Source organism: Saimiri boliviensis, chromosome 13 (genome assembly GCF_048565385.1).
Source record: "Saimiri boliviensis isolate mSaiBol1 chromosome 13, mSaiBol1.pri, whole genome shotgun sequence".
Classification (NCBI taxonomy): domain Eukaryota; kingdom Metazoa; phylum Chordata; class Mammalia; order Primates; family Cebidae; genus Saimiri; species Saimiri boliviensis.
Genome location: NC_133461.1, coordinates 98,622,833 through 98,643,638, shown reverse-complemented (window position 1 = coordinate 98,643,638; position 20,806 = coordinate 98,622,833). Strand labels below are relative to the sequence as shown.

Below are 20,806 nucleotides of genomic sequence, written 5' to 3'. Positions count from 1 at the left end.
CGGGGTTTCCCCATGTTGGCCAGGCTGGTTTAAAACTCCTGACCTCAGGTGATCCGCCTGCCTCGGCCTCCCGAAGTGCTGGGATTACAGGCATGAGCCACTGTGCCTGACCCTTAGCAGCTTCTTGAACTAGAAGTTTCTTATTGGATCATCGAAAGGGGATAGTTATAACATAGTCAGACTCTGCATGCCTTATACTGTGTACAGATAATACCCACTTAGCCAAGCCAACTCACTGTGTGCTGTGGATCAGTACGGCTTTTAATTAAGTTCAGCAACTATTGATTAATTTCAGATCTCAAGGGCAAAGGGGAGAGGGTGTTAGAGAGCTCAGGTGACAAAAGAATGGCTGGACAAAGCTTACATGTTCTCTTGTCTATCCATAAGCCACGCAAGTTCTGCTTATGTTACGAAGAGAGATGGGGACTGCCTAGCTGTTTATTTTGCACTAAAGAATGAAAAGAGTCTTTATTAAAATGTTGGACTTGGCACTCAGCATGTCTAGCTAAGCTAAACTCCTGTTGTTGGATTTTGAAGAAATCATGACTGGTACCTTCCAACCATGTTTGAGGGCCCACTATGTGTCTGGCTATAGTGGGTCCTCAAACATGGTTGGAAGGAACCAGTAATAAATTCTTGCTGTGTGGGTAATACAAAAATGAATAAGGCAGATTTTTGCCCTTACGGGATTCACAGTCCAACTGAGCAGCAAAAGCATGTGGAAAAGTAAATGCTAGCACAAGATAGTCAGTATAAGCCAGTAACCCAGTGAGTCACCAGAACGCCAGTGCTGGAGGAATAAAGAGGAATTCAAACCTGTGGGGGTGATACTTGGGGGGCAGGAGAGGGGGCTTCATGGAGATGCTGGTGCCTCCTCTCCTCCTGTAGATGAGGGACCTCATGACAGCAAGGACCATGCCCGTCTGTCTTTTCAAGGTCTCACACAGTACTTGGGACATGGTAGCACTGGGCAAATATTTTTGAATGGATGAATAACATTTTCCCTGATGATTGGCGGGATTGTGATAGGCCCATCCCACACCCTGCCATTCTCTGTCCCTTCTTTCTACCTAAGGCAGGCAGGCCTCCAGGAAGATCTTGAATGCTCTGTGGTCAAAGAGGCTGAATGGATGGGAGAAGAAACCAGAGGTGAGGAGACAGTGTGGGCCTAGGCGAGATGACGAAATTGTCATATCGTTCTTATGCTCCCACGCATTCTCCTTGCACAGCTGACTGGGAACTGGGAGAGGCAAGGGCAAGCTGATAGAAGGGCAGAGAAGGTCTTGCTAGGGCTGAATGGCCGCATGAGTGAGGAAGAGAGAGGGTAACAGAGGTCTGCAAAGCTGGAGGCAGGAGCGTCCCTCAAGGCTCAATGAAAAGAGGCAGAGTTGAAGCCATCTTGGATGTGTTTGGGTGGAGGTGCTGAGGAGGGTGTCAGGCACGCAGCTGGGATGTGGGTCTGTATCTGGGAGGTCGCTGTATTGTTTTGTTTTTTAGAGAGAAATTCTCACGCTCTCGCTTAGGCTGGAGTCTAGTGGCACAATCCTAGTTCACTGCAGCCTCAAACTCGTAGGCTCAAGTGATCCTCCCACCTCGGCCTCCTGGGAGGTAGGACTATGGGCATGTGCCACCCTGCCCAGCTAAATTTTTAACTTTTTTCCTTTGAAGAAATGAGGTTTCATTCTGTCACCTATGTTGGTCTTGTACTCCTGGGCTCAAGCCATCCTCCTGCCTCAGCCTCTCAAAGCATGAGGATATTATAGGTGTGAGCCACCACACCCAGCCTGTTTTATTTATTTCATTATTTATTTGTTGGTTCGTTTATTTATTTTTTGAGATGGAGTCTCAGTCTGTCGCTCAGGCTGAAATACAGTGGCGTGACCTCAGCTTACTGCAAACTCTACCTCCCGGGTTCAGAGGATTCTTCTGCCTCAGCCTTCTGAGTAGCTGGTATTACAGGCGCCCACCACCACACCTGGCTAATTTTTTTTGTATTTTTAGTACAGACAGGGTTTCATCATGTTGGTCAGGCTGGTCTCAAACTCGTGACCTCAAATGATCTGCCTGCCTCAGCCTCGCCAAGTGTTGGGATTATAGGTATGAGCCACCGTGCCCAGCCTATCTATCTATCTATCTATCTATCTATCTATCTATCTATCTATCTATTTATTTATTTATTTTGACACAGAGTCTTGCTCTGTTGCCCAGTTTGGAATGCAGTGGCACCATCTCGGCTTACCGCAACTTCTATCTCCCGGATTCAAGCAGTTCTCCTGCCTCAACCTCTTGAGTAGCTGAGATTACAGGTGTGCACCACCACGCCCAGCTGTTTTTTGTATTTTTGTTTTTTACAAGTTGGTGAGAGATGGGTTCTCACCAACTTGGCCTGGCTGATGTTGAAATCCTGACTTGAAGTGATCCACCCACCTTAGCCTCCCAAAGTGCTGGGATTAGAGGTGTGAGTCACCTCGTCCGGCCCAGGTTGGTTGGTTGGTTGGTTGGTTGGTTGGTTGGTTGGTTGGTTTTGAGACAGAGTCTTGCTCTGTTGCCCAGGCTGGAGTGCAGTGGTGTGATCTCAGCTCCTTGTAACCTCCGCCTTCCAGGTTCAAGCAATTCTCCTACCTCAGTCTCCCAAGTAGCTGGAATTACAGGAATGTGCCACCATGCCCGGCTAATTTTTCTGTATTTTTAGTAGAGATGAGGTTTCACCATTTTGGCCAGGCTAGTCTCAAACTCCTGACATGGTGATCCATCCGCCTCAGCTTCCCAAAGTGCTGGGATTAGGGATGTCCAGCCCTGTTTTGGTTTTAAGTAGCCAAAGTAGGAAAGCTGCAGGCTCTGAGAGGAAGATGCAGGAACTTGCTGGTGGTCGTGGGAGGCTACGTGCGAGCTGAGCAGAGGCTGGCTAGAGTGGACAGTCGGACATTCTCATTGAGATGTTGGCATGATGTTATGTCTTCCCAACATGGTCCTCTCTTCCCCAGGATGACTTCTCAGCCAAGAAAGCCTGGGCTGATATTAAATTATAACTTATAGAACAGCAGGAAGGAGAAGGACCATTAAGCTAAAACTTGGCCTTGCCAGCGTGCCTGGTGCTGAGAGTTTAGAGTGACTGTGACGTGGATTCATGTAGGCTGGCTGCATTGCTTTGCTTCTCCTTGTACCTTTCTCTGATGCAACTTCCAGCTAGACTTTCAAAATGGGTGATTTTTCCTCATTGGCAACAGCCCCAGACTCTTGCGTTCTGGAATTTACAAGTCATGGGCAGATGCTGCAAATGCTAAATGTCATTCAGGCATAAACCTGAAAGTCAGAGCCCAGGGCTCCCTTCCTCTCTGGCTGAAGTCACAAGTCCCTTACCTGGCTGTGCCTTAGTTTTCACTCTGGGAGCGGGTGCAGATCACTCCCAGAGCCTCAGGCCCTGCCGGAGGATGTAATGAGCTCTGAGGACCACACATCCCCGGGGTTTCTGTGTCTGCCTTGGAGGGAAGCTATTTGGAGGTCTGGGTGCACTGTCGTCGCTGGCAAGAGGGACAGCATCAGGTTTTAGTTTGAATTTTAATATGTGCAGGGTACTTGACCAGCTTCTGGGATTTGGGGCTGAATTTTAAACTCACAAGCCTAGAGGGCCTTTCATTTTAAAAAGAAAAAAAAAATGTGTGTATATTTTAATATTTCAAACTTTCTCTTCACTTTTGGGGCTGAACTCCTGGGGAAAATGGATCGTAATACTTGTGGTTATGGAAGGGATTCCACAGCAGTGAAGTTAAGAGAGAGGTGATGGGTGACGTGTGTGCGCGTGTTTTCTAAGAGGTCTCACTAAGCCTCTGTGAGCTGGTTAGCCTGTGTGAGCACCAAATGTGTGCCCCAAAGGGTTTCCTTGTGTCTTTCCGCTGGCCTAAAGGCAAGAACACCCAGAGCCTAGCTCTCCCCTCACGTACACACTCCGGTCTGACTCACTGCTCCTCGCTGTAGGGTGCTGGGCTTCCATTGTGCGCAGCACCAGCACCCTTCAGGTGGCTGAAGGAGACACCCAGAATTCTGAGCCGCAGGCCCTGCCCTGGGTGAGTCACCCTCAGTACCGGGCAGTGGATCGGACACAGGCATGAGATGAGGACTGCTCAGAGACCAGTGGTCATTATGAGCCTGGAGCACAGATTTGGAGTCAGAACTCGATTTGCATACTTGTTTTACCTATTTATTAGCTGTGTAAACTTGGGTGACTTGCAAAAGCTTGCCAAGATTTCTCATGTTTTCACCTCTAAATGGGTGGACCAGGAGCCATCTTGAAAGCTGCCATGGTAATTGACTAACGGAGTGAATGTAAAGTTTTCTGTATAAAACCTAGCCTGCAGTTGGCCAGGCGCAGTGGCTCACACCTGTAATCCCAGCACTTTGGGAGGCCAAAGTGGGTGGATCACGAAGTCAGGTGTTCAAGACCAGCCTGGCCAACATGGTGAAACCCTTTCTCTACTAAAAATACAAAAAATTAGCCAGTCATGGTGGTGCATGCTTGTGATCCCAGCTACTCAGGAGGCTGAGGCAGGAGAATGGCTTGAACCTGGGAGGCAGAGGTTGCGGTGAGCTGAGATCGTGCCACTGCACTCCAGCCTGGGTGACAGAGCAAGACTCCCTCTCCAACAAATAAATAAATAAATAAAAATAAAAAGGAACCGAGCCTGCAGTAAATTGGTGTTTGATAAATGATGCCCATAGCTGTCATTATTGAGACAGGGCGCTATGGTTACAGTGTAAGGAGGAAGCCCAGCAAGGCCCAGGGAGGGCAGAGACTGTGTTTTGTTAAATGAATGAATGAATAAGGTAGATTTAAGCCCTAAAGACTGGGGAAGCTTTGGTTCTTTGGAGGGAGATGAGGAGAAGACGTTCCAGTTTGAAGGAATGAGTGTGAAGCGTGTCGTGACTGCTTTCCAAAGGCCTTGGAAGGAACAAGATCCTTGCAGAATTTCCTCCACCATAAGACACATAAACAAATGCACACTCTGTACATACAGAGACCCATGTAACATAGACACTCATACAGAGAGAGCATACAGAGAACCACATGACACACAGGCATACGCACACAACCCTGTCATGCATACATCATCGTGCACACAGACACAGTCCCAGAGACACACAGAGACTCACATGACACATGGACACACCGACACTCACAAACACACCATCACGCATGTATCACCATGCACATTTTCTACCAGCGTGCACACACACAGACCATGAAGTGCACACCACCATGCACATACACACACACACACACACACACACACACACACACACACACACACACACACAGATGCATAAACACGTATGCAGTGAGTCAGTGGAAGAGTGAGGATGATGAGACCTGCTGCTAGCCCTTTCTTTCCAGGCTGCATTGCCTTCACGGTGGAGCCCCAGGGCTCTCCCCACCAGCCATATTTAGCAGGGGAACCTGCCCAGTATCATCACAGGAATGAGCGCAAGCTCCCTTGGCGTTTGGGTTGGTGTGTGCTGGCCTCAGGCCCGCATAGCTCTTTCCAGCGGGGTCTGCTGAGCTCCTCCAGCCAGGCCTTCCTCCTCCTCCTGTGGCAGCCAGGTGCTGGGGGTCACACCTTCCCTGCTGCGAGCCTGCACTGCTGCCTACTGCAGGGGAAAGGATCTGTGAACCGAAGGTCAGCCTGGGCTGCCTGCCCCGTGAAGCGCAGGCCTCATGCTAGGTAGTAACTTTCCTTCTGGGCCTGACAGTTACACACTGGAATTCCAGCCCAGCCTCCCGAGGTGGGAAGAGACAGAAGGCGGCCGGCTGGTGGGCTGGGTTAGACCTCAGGCCCTTTCTTGGCTCACCCCTGTCCACGTGTCTTGGTGGCACGGGTCCTGCGGCCTCAATGAGGGCTGTAAAGGATCCAGGATCCAGGCTGGGGTATAATCCTGCCACTGGCAGCATTCCTTCCACTCTGGCGGAAAGGAAACCGAGCCAAGTGCCGTCACTCCAGGTCCACATACCTTCCACCGCCCTGCAGGACCTGGAGCCGGGCCTGGCTGTGGACCCTGGAGCCCGTGGCAAGGAGACGTGAATCCCCGGGCACCCAAAGAATGGTTCTGTTCAACCTCGTGGTTCATTTGCATCTCGGCTGGAGAGGGCTGTGGCAGTTGGGGTACTGGGTTCCTTCTGCCTTCCAGCCCCACTCAGACCGGTCATACGTCCTGCTCTGTGGCCCACTCACAGTGCGTGTGTGTCTTCCATTGCACCTCAGGCGGTCCAGGCAAGGGGACCGGAATCAGCTGGTATTCTCGTCTTTTAAGATGGGGATGGCAGTAGCCATCAACCACTTCATTGGTTAGGTAAGAGAAGGCCAGGAAAGCACTTCGCACAGGGCTGGGCACCTGTTGCCTGCTCTGTGGTAGCTGTTGCTGTTATGCGCTGCGATTCATGGTGTCTGCCGATCCATGAGAAGCTGGGGACAGTGATGGGGCTGGAGGCACAGGTGGAATCAGTTCTGAATGCCTGAGAACATCTCACTCAGTATGAGGGTATTACATAGACAAATAGGAGTTAGTCAAGGGACAAAGTTAGATCTGTGTTTTAGAAGGAGCCGGCTGCAGTAGCTCATACCTGTAATTCCAGCGCTTAGGAAGGCTGAGGTGGGCCGAGGTGGGGAGATCCCATGAGGCCAGGAGTTTGAGACCAGCTGAGGCAACATATACCTCATCTCTGAGATGTATTTTAAAATCAGCTGGGCATGGTGGTGCACACCTGCACTCCCAGCTACTTGGGAGACTGAAGTAGAAGGATTGCTTGAGCCCAGGATATGAGACTGCAGTGAGCCACGATCACACCCCTGCACTCCAGTCTGGGCAACAGAGTGAAACCCTGCCTCAAATAGTTAATAATAATAATTAATTAATTATTTAAAAGAATAAAGAGCTCTCTGGTTGCTGGCCCTCAGTCAGGGACTGTAGCAAGAGCTGGGATGGCGGGCCATGTGATTCAGGAGGGAACTTCCATAGTATTTGGAGCCTGTTATGGCAGGTCTTGGAAAGGCATCAGTAAGTGCCACTGTAACTCCAGGAACCTCTGCTCCTCTCATCCAGCTTGGCCTCTCGAGGCTCCCTCTCCTGCCAGATCCCCAGGACCCAGGTGTAGGTGGTACACAGGCGTTCCAGCTCCATGTCAAGGGAGGAGGAATGCCCACGTGGCAGGGAGACAGGCGCCTTCCTCCCACCTGTGCCCCTCCAGCCATCTCCACCTCCTCCCAAAGGGCCTTGCCAATGAATCTTTCCAACCCACACCCCAGCCCCTGTCCACAGACAGATGAGTGGGGTGGGTGTGGGAAGGGGACCCTCCAAGGGACTCAAGACGTTTGCAGTCTCTCCTTTCCTTACTGTGGCCAAACCGTTGTCCCCAACCCTACTTCCCTGATCCCTGCCAGGTAGGTGTGGGTCTCTGCACACAGGATGCTCAATGCCAGAATCTCTGCTTCCTTTCTCTCTAAGCCCTGCCCCTTCTCTCAGGCCTCTCTAAGAATTTTTGAACATGGAATGCCCACCCCTGGGATATGACGGAGTCTGCAAGGTGGCACCACCAGCTTCTGGGGCTCCTCTATCTGAAACTCAACTTTTACTGAAAGATTAATCAGGGAGACACACAGAGACACACTCACAGGCACATACACACGTGCTTTGGAGTGAAATGTGAAATCCGCATTCAAAGAACCCTTTCTCTCCCTTGCATTTATTTCAAGGCCTGTGCAGGAAGAGGCTGCCGCCCTGTGCTCTCTAAGATCTTAGGTTCGGATGTGGGAGAAGCCCATGGGTCTCCCGAGTCTTCTCTGACTGCTCCAGGTTGCCCCACTCCGTGTTGAGTCCTTGCAGCCACACTACCACCCATGCACAGCGCTCTCTAATTGCAGCTTGGGCCATGTGCTCCTCGGGGGTGCCTGGAGCTCACTGCAGGGCCCAAGGGCACGGGCAGGCCCAGCCTGTAGTCACTGAAGGACTGAATGCCTGATGTCTCTGCAGCGAGGCCAGAGGGTAACCCTCTCCTTCCACTCCTCCTTCTTCCCAGAACCTGAATATCCAGGTGGAGGACATTCGGATCCGAGCTATCCTCTCGGCCTACCGCAGGCGCACCCCAGTGATGGAGGGCTACGTGGAGGTGAAGGAGGGCAAGACCTGGAAGCAGATCTGTGACAAGCACTGGACGGCCAAGAATTCCCGCGTGGTCTGCGGCATGTTTGGCTTCCCTGGGGAGAGGACGTACAACACCAAAGTGTACAAGTAAGAGGACTGCACGGAAGGGGTGGCTTTGAGGGCTCCTGCCCCGCCTACCTGGTTAAAGGAGTCCGCCCTGGCGGCAGCCTTTCCTTGGCCAGGCACAGCCAGGCAAGCGGGTGTCCTTGCAGGCAGCCTGCATAGAGCCCCTCTGCTGGGCCAGGTGCCAAGTTCAAGGGCACCCTGTGGCATCCTAACCCTTGAGGAACTCACAGGTCTACAGGAGATAGACCCTAATCCCCAGAGTAGCCTGAGGGATGGCATACTGCAGAAGTGAGGTGCAGGGTACCCCCAGCCCAGAGAACCCCAGATTGGGGTGCTGCTAGCCCGCTCAGGGACTGCATGAGGTAAGCTAGGGCAATACCCTGGCCAGGCCTGGCAGAGACAACATTAACTAAAGAAGAAATGTTTACTTGCCCTCTGCAAATGGTGATTCTGAGAAATCTGGAAATTGCAGCAGGTCATTGAGAAACTGACCAATGCCATTCCCTTCATTCAATCCCAGTTAAATCCGCCAGTGCTGTTATGGTTGCTAACGTTCATATTTCCCAGTGGGGGAAAGAAGTAGGCAGGGGCAGAACCTGGAGTCATTTGACTTAACGGGTGTCCAGTGGAAGGATTCCAGCACCCCAACAAGCTGGCGTTTACTTGGGGTATACTTGGTGGATCACAGGGTCTTCTTCCCTCTTTTTTTTTTGAAACAGATTCTTGCTCTGTCACCCAGGCTGGAGTGCAGTGGTGCTATCTCGGCTCACTGCAACCTCTGCCTCCTGGGGTCAAGTGATTCTCCTGCCTCAGCCTCCTAAGTAGCTGGGATTATGGGCACACGCCAGCACGCCCAGCTAATGTTTATATTAAATATGTTTATACTAATGTTTATACTAAAAATATATAGTAGAGGCAGGGTTTTAGCATGTTGGTCAGGCTGGTCACAAACTGCTGACCTCTTGATCCGCCTGCCTTGGCCTCCCAAAGTGCTGGGATTATAGGCCTGAGCCACTGCTCCCAGCCTCCCTCCTCTTAATAATGATAGGAATATTACCTTCTCTTTACTAAGGGCTTACCACGTGCCAGGCACTATTCTCAGTCATTTAATTCTCACACCACCACTGGGAAATAGGGGTCTGTTTCCAAGAGTTGAGGAAACTGGAGAAACGTGGTAGAACCAGAAAGGGGCAGATCCCAGCCTCATGCACAGCCTGGCCTCTGGAGGTCCCCTGTATCCAGCTGTAGGGTCCACAGTCATGGAGAGTGCAGACTCACAGCACTGTCTCTTTCCTTCCAAATTAGAGGAAGAGAAGACTTGGCTTCCAGGAGACCTAGCTTGGAGCCCCAGTTCTACCCGCGAGCTCCCTGGGGTGCGGGGCAGACCGCATATCCCTCCCTGACCCTGGCCCAGCCTGGCCTGGATGGGGTGGGCCGTACTTTGGTCCCAGCCTCCAGACCCCCACGTGGCTGAATGAGTGCGGCCACAGAGCTGCCCAGTGGGGTGAGCACACAACACCCTAGGGTAACGTCGATGGTGATTCCAGCCCCCAGACATGGCCCAGATCTTCCTTCCTGTTGGCACCAGGAGTCACCGTCCTCAGAATACTTTGGGGAACTCCCACCCGACTCCTTCCCTGGTGACACCTTCTCAGCTTTTCTTACCAGTTGGAGCCAAGAAAAGCAAGCCCCTTCCCTGGCAGACTTCCTACCTGGCTGGCCCTGCCAGTGCCCCCAGCCTGGCTGCAGTTCCGAACTGCACAGCACACACCTTGTTCAGATGGCATTTGGAAGCCATCTCCCAACCCTGACCAGTCCAGAGTCCTTCTCGGCTTTTGAGGAGTTGATCTCAGGCCAGTTTCAGCAGCTGAGCCCTGGGTAATCCTGTCACGTGCTGCATTGGAACCCCCTCCCCGCCCCTCCCACCCTGGCGTCTGTGGCTTTGCCTTTTCAAGTAGGGGGAGGATAAGGCTTCCAAGGCTGAGAGCAACCCAAGAAGGGGGTGGTGGGTGGTGCTGTCTGCAGGATGAGAGATGAGGAACAGGAGCTGCTGGAAACTAACCCCTCTTGCAGCCTTCTAGCTGGGTGGGGCAGGGAGCAAGGGGGCAGACTTTCTAGCAGAGGAATGTGAGGGAAAGCGCGATCTTCTTGCTTGTCCCTGTCATTTTATGTTCATATCTGGGACTCAGTGACAGTTAAACCTACATGTCCCCAAAAGAGAAAGGTGCTGTGAAGAGTTTCTGTACCTCGGTGGGCTATCTGCCAGCAAAGGGCTAGGACTCTTAGGACATGGTAAGGCTCAGAGACCACTGGCCCAAGCCCTGGGTCTGCATGGAAGAGGCCTGAAGGGCAGTGGACTCGGAGTGTCACAGCCCACACCCGGCAGAGCCTGCAGGACAGCTGGGTCGGCTCCAGGGAGAGCTCCCCCCAGCATCCTCCACCTGCCACAGAGGCACGGCCAGCATTTCTGTTCGCTAACTGTGGACCACACTTTGGTCCACATAGCCAAGTAGGGGCTTCTGGGGTTTTAGCTTAAGTCCATCTCAAACCCATCCTGTGCTATTTCCCCACGTCCAGAAAGCATCATGGAAAAAGATGTACTTAGCAACTGGCAGAATCCCATGACATCTGCCTTCACCCTTGGCTGGGGGAGAGCTGGTGGATAGGACTCTTGGTTCAGTCAGCCCAGCTATTGGCCTAGCTGCCTCTTTCACAGCAGGCTTCCTGCTCCGCTCCGCTGCACCCAGGCGGCCTCACTCACTCCAGTCACCCCTCCAGTCTCCAGGCCTGGAGCCAGGTGGGCTGTCTGCCACCCTCCGAGGGCCTCCGTCTGCAGCTCGGAGGCCCGTCCCCAGTGACATACTGAGAAGGAGGAGGGGAGGGCTGCCTCAGGGAGGCCTAGATGTGCTGGAGTGGCTGCACATTCCTGGGGGCTGATGTCAGAGAGATCCAGGCTGCTGGGGACAGTTCTGTTTGCTGTGGGCTCTGAGCTCTCCATTGAGCATGCAGGACATCTGTTCCTGGAGAGGGTGGTGCTCACTGGCTGCTGGACGCAAAAGGGTTTTCCTGAGCCGGGGCAGACGGTGGGGTCTGACCAATCCTCAAGCAGCTGGTGTTCCCCCTCTGCTGTGTCTTCTCCCGCCCATTGTAGGGACGTCATGGAACATGGTGTGGGCATCCAAGTGCAGGGGCCTTGCAGGAAGTGTGGAGGGGGCAGTGGTTCCTGGGAGTATTAATAGCCCTCCTGAGCCGTTCTCTGCTCTGGCCGCCGCTGTGGTGAGCACGCACCGTGAATTTACCGGGATAGTCCTCGTAGCAAGACTCTGTGTCATTATGTTCACAGGCACACTAGAATTGTAACAAGTCTCAAATTTGGGTTAAGGAGAGATGGTAACTGTGTCTGTAGGATTTGTCCTTCCTCTGTCTTCACTTCCCGTTCGCTCTGAGACAAAGGAGGTCCTTCCAGGGCTGCTGGACCAGCAGGGACGGGACTTCGCTTTTGCCCTTTCTCGGGGTCAGCCTGCCCAGCAAGGCCCCTCCACTGGCTCCTTCTGGCATCCCCCTCGGTCCTGCCGCACAGAGACAAGCACTGCTGGCCCTAAAAAGCTGGGTTGGCATGAGCAGGCAGGAGGGCCTTCCTGGACCTCCTTTGTTTCAAATCCCACCATCATTTAGGGCCTGATTTAAAGCCTCCTCTTCCATAAAGTTGTCTCCTGTCGCTGCAACTAGGGAAGCCCACCCTCCTCTCATTCTCCTTTTTTCTTTAACCAGTAAAGTTTTCTTTATTTACTTTACTTCACGGACTCTTATGTAGCCCTCCCTATGTCTGGGCACTGTTTTAGTGGCAAGTATTAACTCATTTAAACTGTCACAACAGGCTGGGCATGGTGGCTCATGCCTGTAATCCCAGCATTTTGGGAGGCCCAGGCAGGCAGACCACTTGAGGTCAAGAGTTCAAGACCAGCCTGGCCAACATGGTAAAACCCTGCGTCTACTAAAAAATATGAAAAATTAGCTGGGCGTGGTGGTGTGTGCCTGTAATACCAGCTACTCTGGAGGCTGAGGCAGGAGAATCACTTGAACCAAGGAAACAGAGGTTGCCGTGAGCCGAGATCGCACTAGTGAACTCCAGCCTGGGCAACAGTGAGACTCCATCCCCCCCCCCAAAAAAAAACAACAATGAATAAATAAATAATCACAACAATCTAGTGCAGCAGATACTATTACTACTTCTGATTTTTGGACATGAGAAACTGAGGCACAGTAGCCTTTTTGTTAGCCAGTCTATTACTTGTCAGTTGGTTGTTGTTTCAGAAAAAAAACCAAATTACCTGCATCCATATTCTGTCTTTAAAAAAAAATGCAAAGGAACACTTTGCACATGCTAGCAATACAGGCTAAGGGCTTCCCTAGGATATTATACAGAGACATCCTCAACCTCACTGATCTTCCTGAGTTTTGTTACCATTATAATTTCTACTGCTAAGCACATTGTACTTTGATTCAGCAGATGTAGTAATTTAAGACTGTTTTCATTGGAAACACAAAGTTAATTTTGTAGATCGCTGAGAGAGTTTAGCAGTCAGCTTGTACTGCTCATTGATAAAAATTAAGCTAAAGAATGACAACAGATCGGGTGCAGTGGCTCACGCCTGTAATCCCAGCGCTTTGGGAGGCCAAAGCGGGCGGATCACTTGAGATCAGGGGTTCGAGACCAGCCTGGCCAACAAGGCAAAACCCCATCTCAACTAAAAATACAAAAATTAGCCAGGCATAGTGGCAGGGTGCCTGTAATCCCAGCTACTCAGGAGGGTGAGGCATGAGAATCGCTTGAACCCAGGAGGCGGAGGTTGCAGTGAGCAAAGATCGCACCACTGCACTTCTGCGTAGGGGATAGAGTGACTCTCTCCAAAAAAAAAAAAAAAAAAAAAGCCGGGCACGGTGGCTCACGCCTGTAATCCCAGCACTTTGGGAGGTCGAGGTGGGTGGATCACAAGGTCAAGAGATCGAGACCATCCTGGTCAACATGGTGAAACCCCGTCTCTACTAAAAATACAAAAAATTAGCCGGGCGCGGTGGCTCAAGCCTGTAATCCCAGCACTTTGGGAGGCCGAGGCGGGTGGATCACGAGGTCGAGAGATCGAGACCATCCCGGTCAACAAGGTGAAACCCCGTCTCTACTAAAAATACAAAAAGTTAGCTGGGCATGGTGGTGCGTGCCTGTAATCCCAGCTACTCAGGAGGCTGAGGCAGGAGAATTGCCTGAGCCCAGGAGGCGGAGGTTGCGGTGAGCCGAGATCGCGCCATTGCACTCCAGCCTGGGTAACGAGAGCGAAACTCCGTCTCAAAAAAAAAAAAAAAAAAATGAAAATACAAAAAATTAGCTGGGCGTGGTGGCGCGTGCCTGTAATCCCAGCTACTCAGGAGGCTGAGGCAGGAGAATTGCCTGAACCCAGGAGGCGGAGGTTGCGGTGAGCCGAGATCGCGCCATTGCACTCCAGCCTGGGTAACAAGAGCGAAACTCCGTCTCAAAAAAACAAACAAAAAAAAATGGAATAACAATAAATTGTGTTAAAATTATCTGAAGACTTAGGGTTAACAATGGTTTATTTTAGACTGTGAAGGGTTTTCTAGGATCAGGGATCGCACCTTTTATTTTTTTTTTCCTGATACAGAGTCTTGCTCTGTTGCCACGCTGGAGTGCAATGGCGTGATGTTGGCTCACTGCAGTCTCCGCCTCTCAAATTCAAGAGATCCTCCTGCTCACCCTCCCGAATAGCTGGGACTACAGGCATGCGCACCACCACACCCAGCTAATTTTTGTATTTTTAGTAGAGATGGGGTTTCACCATGTTGGCCTGGGTGGTCTTGATCTCCTGACCTTGTGATCCGCCCAGCCCAGCCTCCTAACGTGCTTAGATTACCGGCATGAGCCACCACGCCCAGGCCTCACCTGTTTTAAATAGCTTTGTGCATTCTGTATTCGTGGTATTCCTGGGCTTCATTATTATTATTTTCTTACACTGAGTTAGTTCTTTCTCTCCTGGAATGGAAGCTGCCTGAGGGCAGAAGGCCTTGCTCACCCTCTGGGTCCTATCCCCCAGTGCCCAGTGCGGTGCCTGGCATTACCAGGTGCTCAGTGAATGTTGGTGGAATGCACTGAGCTGGGACCCTTCTGTGAAGCAGGGCTGAGCTCCAGGAGCAGGGCCCCGCCTCTCTCGTTCTGCCTCGGTGCAGAAGGAATCGGGGGTAAGTGTCATGATGCCCTGGTCACCTGTCCCTTCCTACCCTCTGCAGAATGTTTGCCTCACGGAGGAAGCAGCGCTACTGGCCATTCTCCATGGACTGCACCGGCACAGAGGCCCACATCTCCAGCTGCAAGCTGGGCCCCCAGGTGTCACTGGACCCCATGAAGAATGTCACCTGTGAGAATGGGCTCCCGGCCGTGGTCAGTTGTGTGCCTGGCCCGGTCTTCAGCCCTGACGGACCGTCGAGATTCCGGAAAGCCTACAAGCCAGAGGTAAGGGTGGGGCATGAGGTGTGGCTACTTGGCCCTTGGGATGGGATGGTGTGGAGGGAGTAGGCATGATACCCCAGGAGAGTGAGGAGGGCTGGCCCCAGCTGAGGTCACCATCGTTGCTGCTTCACCCTGAGACCTCAGCGTCCTCTGTAGAGAAGGACTGCATGGGGGAGAATACCCCAGCGGCGGTTGTCACAGGCTGTCTGTGTGCTGTTTGCTTACTCAGCGTGAGCAGGCCATGAACGGATGTGTGACAGGGACCTTGTGCCCCTGCACAATTCCCAAAGGAGAATGGGAAATGTGACCCAGCACCGAAAAGCACATGCAGTCCACCACACGTTTCCAAGCATGTTTGGTTTATTTTGCAATAGAGTGGATAACAATTTTAAAAAGCTTCCACCAAGGTAGAAAACGTGCCATTATCCTAAGTCGTCTGTACATTAGTTACGTTATATTCATGTGAAACAGCATGTCTGTGTTTCTATATGAGTTGGGGGGGGGTGTGTGAGTTTGTATGTGGGTGTGAGTGTGGGTGTATGTGTGGGGTGTGTCTGGGTGTGTTTGGGGGTGTGTGTGAATGTGTGGGGTGTGTTGGGGGTGTGTATGAGTGTGGGGGGGTGTGTGAGTGTGGGGGGTGTGTGAGTGTGGGGGGTGTGTGAGTGTGTGGGGTGTATGAGTGTGGGGGATGTGTATGAGCGTGTGTGGGGATGTGAGTGTGTGTCCCCGTGTGGGTGTATGTGTGTGGAGTATGAGTGTGTGTGGGGGGGGGCTGTATGAGTGGGTATGTGGGTGTGTGAGTGTGTGGGGGTATATGAGTGTGTCTTGGGGGGGGTGTGTCAGGTGTGTGTGTGTGGGAGTGTGTGTGTCTGAGTGCGTGTGGGTGTGAGTGTGTGTGTGTGGGGGGGTGTATGTGAGTATATTCCAGAAATGCAGATGAACATCTTCCCATATAAAGTAACAGCCCCATTTCAAAAGGCCAGTTTCGTTTCTTACTTTGTTTTTTGAGATGGAGTTTCACTCTTGTGCCAGCCTGGCTCACTGTAACCTCTGCCTTCTGGGTTCACAAGATTCTGATTCTCCTGACTCAGCCTCCCAATTAGCTGGGATTACAGGCACCCACTACCATGCCTGGCTAGTTTTTTTATTTTTAGTAGAGATGGGGTTTCACCATGTTGGCTAGGCTGGTCTTGAAGTCCAGACCTCAGATGATCCACCCACCTCGGCCTCCCAAAGTGCTGGGATTACAGACGTGAGCCACCGTGCCCAGCCCAACTGGTCGATTTCTTAGGACAGGTAGAGCAGCCCAACCACAGCAGGCTTGGCCCGGCCTCTGAAAAAGAGCAAGCACCCTGTCTGTCTCTTCTCGATTCGCTTTTCTTTTTCCTCCACTTCCTTTCTACGATATCCATCAAAGAGTCTCTGTGATTTCTGCGTTCAGGAAACAGCTAATTTCTGGTGAGTATATGGGGATAGCAACAGGGAAGAGGAGAGGGAGGGATAGGAGAAGTGACCGATCACGTCTCGGAGCTGATTGCCTGTGCCAGGTGGAACCTCAGTCGTTACGGCAGTGTCTGCTGACTCCACGTGAGTGGAGATAGTGTCTGAGGAGCGTGATGATCGTAGTCATCAGCGCGTTGGCAGGGTGCATTCCAGGTGGGCTGTCACCAAGGCAGGGATAAAAGGGAGCCAGAGGAGGCAGAAGGGCTCTGGGGTGGGAGCAGAGAGTGTGTCAGAAAGGTGTCAGCAGGTCCAGGCAGCCAGGCAGGAGCAGAGGGGCTGAGCCACCCAGCCCTCCCCCAGCCCCGCCCTTTTGTCCCCTCTTCTCTTCCCACTCCCTCTTTCCCCCTTCCCTCCCCTGTCTCCCCTCTTTTTGGTGATTACACTCCTCCAACATAAAAGGGAAACCATGGCAAGAGCTGGATAGACCACACTGGGTGCCCCTCTCCCAAGCTGGGTGGCGATTTGGACAAAAGACTGAGCCTTAAGTGAGAGGAGTGAAATGCATGTTGGGAGCCCCGCCCTCCTCAGCAGAGGGAGTGGGGACTAGTAGGAGCGACTTCCTGGCACTTCCATGAGGCCCTGCCTCCTCTGTCCCCTCAGTACCCAGAGGCCTCTGAAGAGCACAGAGGTGACCACACCATTACACGTGTGGCTCCAGGGCACACGTGGACAGCGCCACTTCCCCCTCCTCCAACAATCAGCCCACCACCCCCCAAACTCCCCCTTACCCTCCTTGCCCCCGTGTGTGACTCGATGGCCACAGCCTTCCCACAGCCTCAGCCTGAGCCTCTGAGCTTTCCTCGTGTGTCATCCAGAATACCAGATCCTACTGTTTTGGAATTCCTCTACTCCGCGGTTTAAAGTAGAGGAATCAAGTTCATACCAAACCAATTAAAACAGAGCGAGCAGGCCTTACATCATATTTTCCCTTGGTTTCTTTCTTCCCTTTGGGGCCAGCTGACTGCCTGCCCACCGCCAGCTGGGGCGAGGTTATTTGACACTCCGCCTCCGTTAAGCTTAGGTCATGGATAGTCACTCTGTGGGAAGACAGCTTGGGAAGGGAGGTTGGGGAAGCAGGAGGCCGCCGTTCCACAGAAAACAGAGGCTGGAGCCGGCAGTTGTACTTGTTTTGTTCTGTTTGGGTTTTTTTTTTTTTTTTTTTAAGCTGGGATAAAAGTTCCTATGGCCAATGGATATTTTTCCCCTTTTTCCTTCTCCCCATACTGCTGGGGTCAGTGCAGTACCTGGGGTCTGTACATCTGGGTTCTGTCCCAGCACCGCTGCCCCCCGCCCCCCGCCACTGCCAGCCCCAAGGTACAGCTGGTGAAGAGGCAGGCTCTTGTATGTCATCATCCCTCTCAAGGTAGCTGGTAGATGTGAATGCTTGAAAAGGTCCCCTCCACCCAGGCCTGCCTCACCCAAGCCCTCAGTAGTAGAGCGAGGACAGTTACGGGCTGAGGACAACACAGGGCCCAGGGCAGACGATGACTCTGATCTGACGTGACAAGCCCAGATGGCTGCACAGTCTTCCTCACTCCCTCTGTGTGCAGTTGAAAGAGCAGCAGCAGCAGCTGAGAGCCTCACAGGCTTCTGAGCCTCCTCCAAAACACACACGTGTATACATGCAGCACGCATGCAGGTGAGCCTGCACATACACACGTGCAGAGAGACAGATGCAAACCTGGGTATGTGGACAGCTGGCGTCAAGCGACCCAGCTCCTTCCATCTTGTAAGACATGATCCACTGTGGCCAGGACGTAGAGAGTGGGGTCTTACTCCTCCCTAACTCAGGGAACTCACAAGGAGATGAAAGCTTCCAGACTGTGAGTGAGCATGAAGGGTATTTCAATGCTCACTCTCCACCCTCTCTGCATCGCTGGCGGGGCTGTATCTAATGGAATCAGGCCAATTTAGACTTGGAGTCATATCGGGGGTGGCTGGGCATGCCTCCAGCACTGGAAAAATCAGTATGGGGCTCCCATCCCTTACAGCCTCCATTCTGAGTCATGGCTTTATGAGGGTTGGCTTTGCAGCTCCCTGTCTTCCCATTCTCCTGTCTGCTCCCTCCTGCCTCTAACTGGTGTGCACAGCAGAATTGTTCTAGTGCCCGCCTAGTACCGTGGAGTCTGCAGGCCTAGACTGTGGTGCTGTGTTACAAGCAAGGTTGATCCAAACTTGCTTAGAAGCAACCTTGATGCCGGGCGCGGTGGCTCACATCTGTAATCCCAGCACTTTGGGAAGCCAGGGCGGGCGGATCACTTGAGGTCAGGAGTTTGAGACCAGCCTGGCCAACATAATGAAACCCCATCTCTACCAAAAATATAAAAAATTAGCCAGGTGTGGTAGTGCATGCCTGTAATCCCAGCTACTCCAGAGGCTGAGGCAGGAGAATCACTTGAACCTGGGAGGCAAAAGTTGCAGTGAGCTGAGATTATGCCACTGCACTCCAGCCTGGATGACAGAATGAGACTCCATCTCAAAAAAAAAAAAAAAAAAAAAAAAAAAAAGAGCAACCTTGTTTTAAGGAATAATTATGATCCGTTTGGAATCTGCAGACTTCTGGGGGGTAGGTGCTTCTTTCTGTATCGCTAAAGCATGAAGCTCTGGAGTTGGTGGGGGAAGTGCTGATGAAAGGATACTTGTGCCATGAATAGGTTGGGGTGATGAGTGATTGATGGTCCTCGATGGGCTTCCCAGAGGACCAGGACAGAAGCTCCATGCAAGGGCTGCAAAGGGAGCTTGGACCAGAGCTGACTCTGTAGAGGAAGCTCCCACACCCGTGACACACACACCCATCCATACATCAAGCACAGTGGCAGCTCCCAGACTGAGTGGCTGGCCTGGGAGCAGGGTGGTGGGGAAGGGAGGGGAGTAGACAGTGGTTGCCCGCTGAATGTGCATCAGCGTCTGTGCTCAGCAGGACCGTGTGTCTCTCCAGCAACCCCTGGTGCGACTGAGAGGCGGCGCCAGCATCGGGGAGGGCCGCGTGGAGGTGCTCAAAAATGGAGAATGGGGGACCGTCTGCGACGACAAGTGGGACCTGGTGTCGGCCAGTGTGGTCTGCAGAGAGCTGGGCTTTGGGAGTGCCAAAGAGGCAGTCACGGGCTCCCGACTGGGACAAGGTAAGGACTGGGGAGGCTGGAGGGAGCCTCTCTTCCCGGGAGCAAGGTGCTGTGAGCCCGGCCTGGCTGCGCCATGAGCTCTCCACGATCCTCACTTGGCCTCCTCCTTTTAGCATCTGCCTGGGAGAGAATCCCAGGCCTCTCCCTAGACAGCTGAAAGGGGCCTTAGAGAACATTGAGATCCTATTTTACGGATTTGGAAGCTGAGGCCCAAAGAATGAAGTAAACGTCCAAGGTGAGATAACATATTCTCAGCCAGTGAATACTCCATCGTGGGTCTCAACTCCTAACCCAGTGCTCTCCACTGCCCCACCAAAAAAGCTGGGGTTCTCAGACCCCTCCTCCAGGAGAGGGCCTCCAAGTTCAGCAGACCGAGCCACTCTGTACAACCCAAGGACCAAATGCCCTGTTACTTTTCCTCCGTGGAGCAGCCCTGCAAACATCTCCTCCCTGACCGCAGAGCAAGGGAACAAGAGACCGCCCCCGGATGTCCTCAGACTAATCGAGAAAGGGCCTGCTTTTTATTAGCTGTCCTGAACAAATCTTTCATGTGAGCAAAAAACAGAAGTGAAGGAGGCTTTCAAGTGGGTCCCTTGGTGGAAAGTGATGTTGGAACCAGAAGATGACCCAGAAGAGGCCACTTCTCCTCCCCAGCCAGCCGCACGAAAACCACTTATCCTCGTGAGCCTCGGTCATTCAGCAGGAGGAGTTTTCGACCCAAACAGACTGGGCAGCCTGGGAGTGCCCAGCCCTCGCTGGGACAACTGTGACTTGAGCAAGAGAAGTCATAGTCATTTCCTGGAATCTTTTCAGCCTTGACCAGCAGGGAGGCTGCCGCAGACCGTGGGCTACTGTGGCTGGGAAGGGATGGGTAGGAAGCAGAACCGGCTGCAGGCAAGGGGTAGGGCGGCCTGTCCAGTGGGGAGGGGATATTTCCATAGTGTCAGATGTCGGGCCATCACCCCACAGAAAGGAATGTGGTGAGGTCACTGATCACAGCCTGGAGGAAATGATAGTCCCCACTAGCCCAGGGCCTGACACCGCATTCAGTGGTTTTCTGTGGGAGAATCCAGAATCCTGCATTGAACTTAACCTCCAGCTGAGTCAAAGGCCATGGAGCTTTCCCCCTTCTAGAAGTGGAGCTCATCTGTCTAGTGCCATTGGCTGGCGGTTTCTTCGGCTTACTCAGGCCCTAGGCTGCAGTGGGTCAGCTCTTACAGGGTCTCCTGACGTTGGAAGGAGGCCTGCATTCCAGTAGCAGAGAGTCCTAGACTCATGGACAGCGCTGCTGGAGAAGACCTCGGGTCCTGTAGTCCAGGAAATGAGAACAAATCCGAGGCCACCCCAACCATTGCCGGCAGAGAAAGACTGAAACGCACGTCTTCCAACTCTCAGATGCTTCTTCCTC

General features: G+C 52.5%; 1 protein-coding gene across 4 annotated transcripts in view; it reads left to right on the top strand.

Annotated features, from left to right (window-relative positions):
* The window catches only part of LOXL2 (lysyl oxidase like 2), a 97,525-nt gene that overhangs the window by 43,595 nt on the left and 33,124 nt on the right, over window positions 1-20,806 (top strand). For 2 of the 4 annotated variants that reach the window (XR_012513273.1, XM_074384063.1), the window contains exons 4-6: window positions 8,066-8,277; window positions 14,554-14,776; window positions 19,194-19,398. Coding sequence is in view for 3 of the 4 variants with exons in the window: in XM_074384063.1 (XP_074240164.1) it covers window positions 8,066-8,277; window positions 14,554-14,776; window positions 19,194-19,398 (640 nt within the window). In the remaining variant the exon portion in view is untranslated. The remainder of the gene's footprint in view (window positions 1-8,065; window positions 8,278-14,553; window positions 14,777-19,193; window positions 19,399-20,806) is intronic. The other 2 variants (XM_003937173.4, XM_074384064.1) reach the window with 2 other exon arrangements.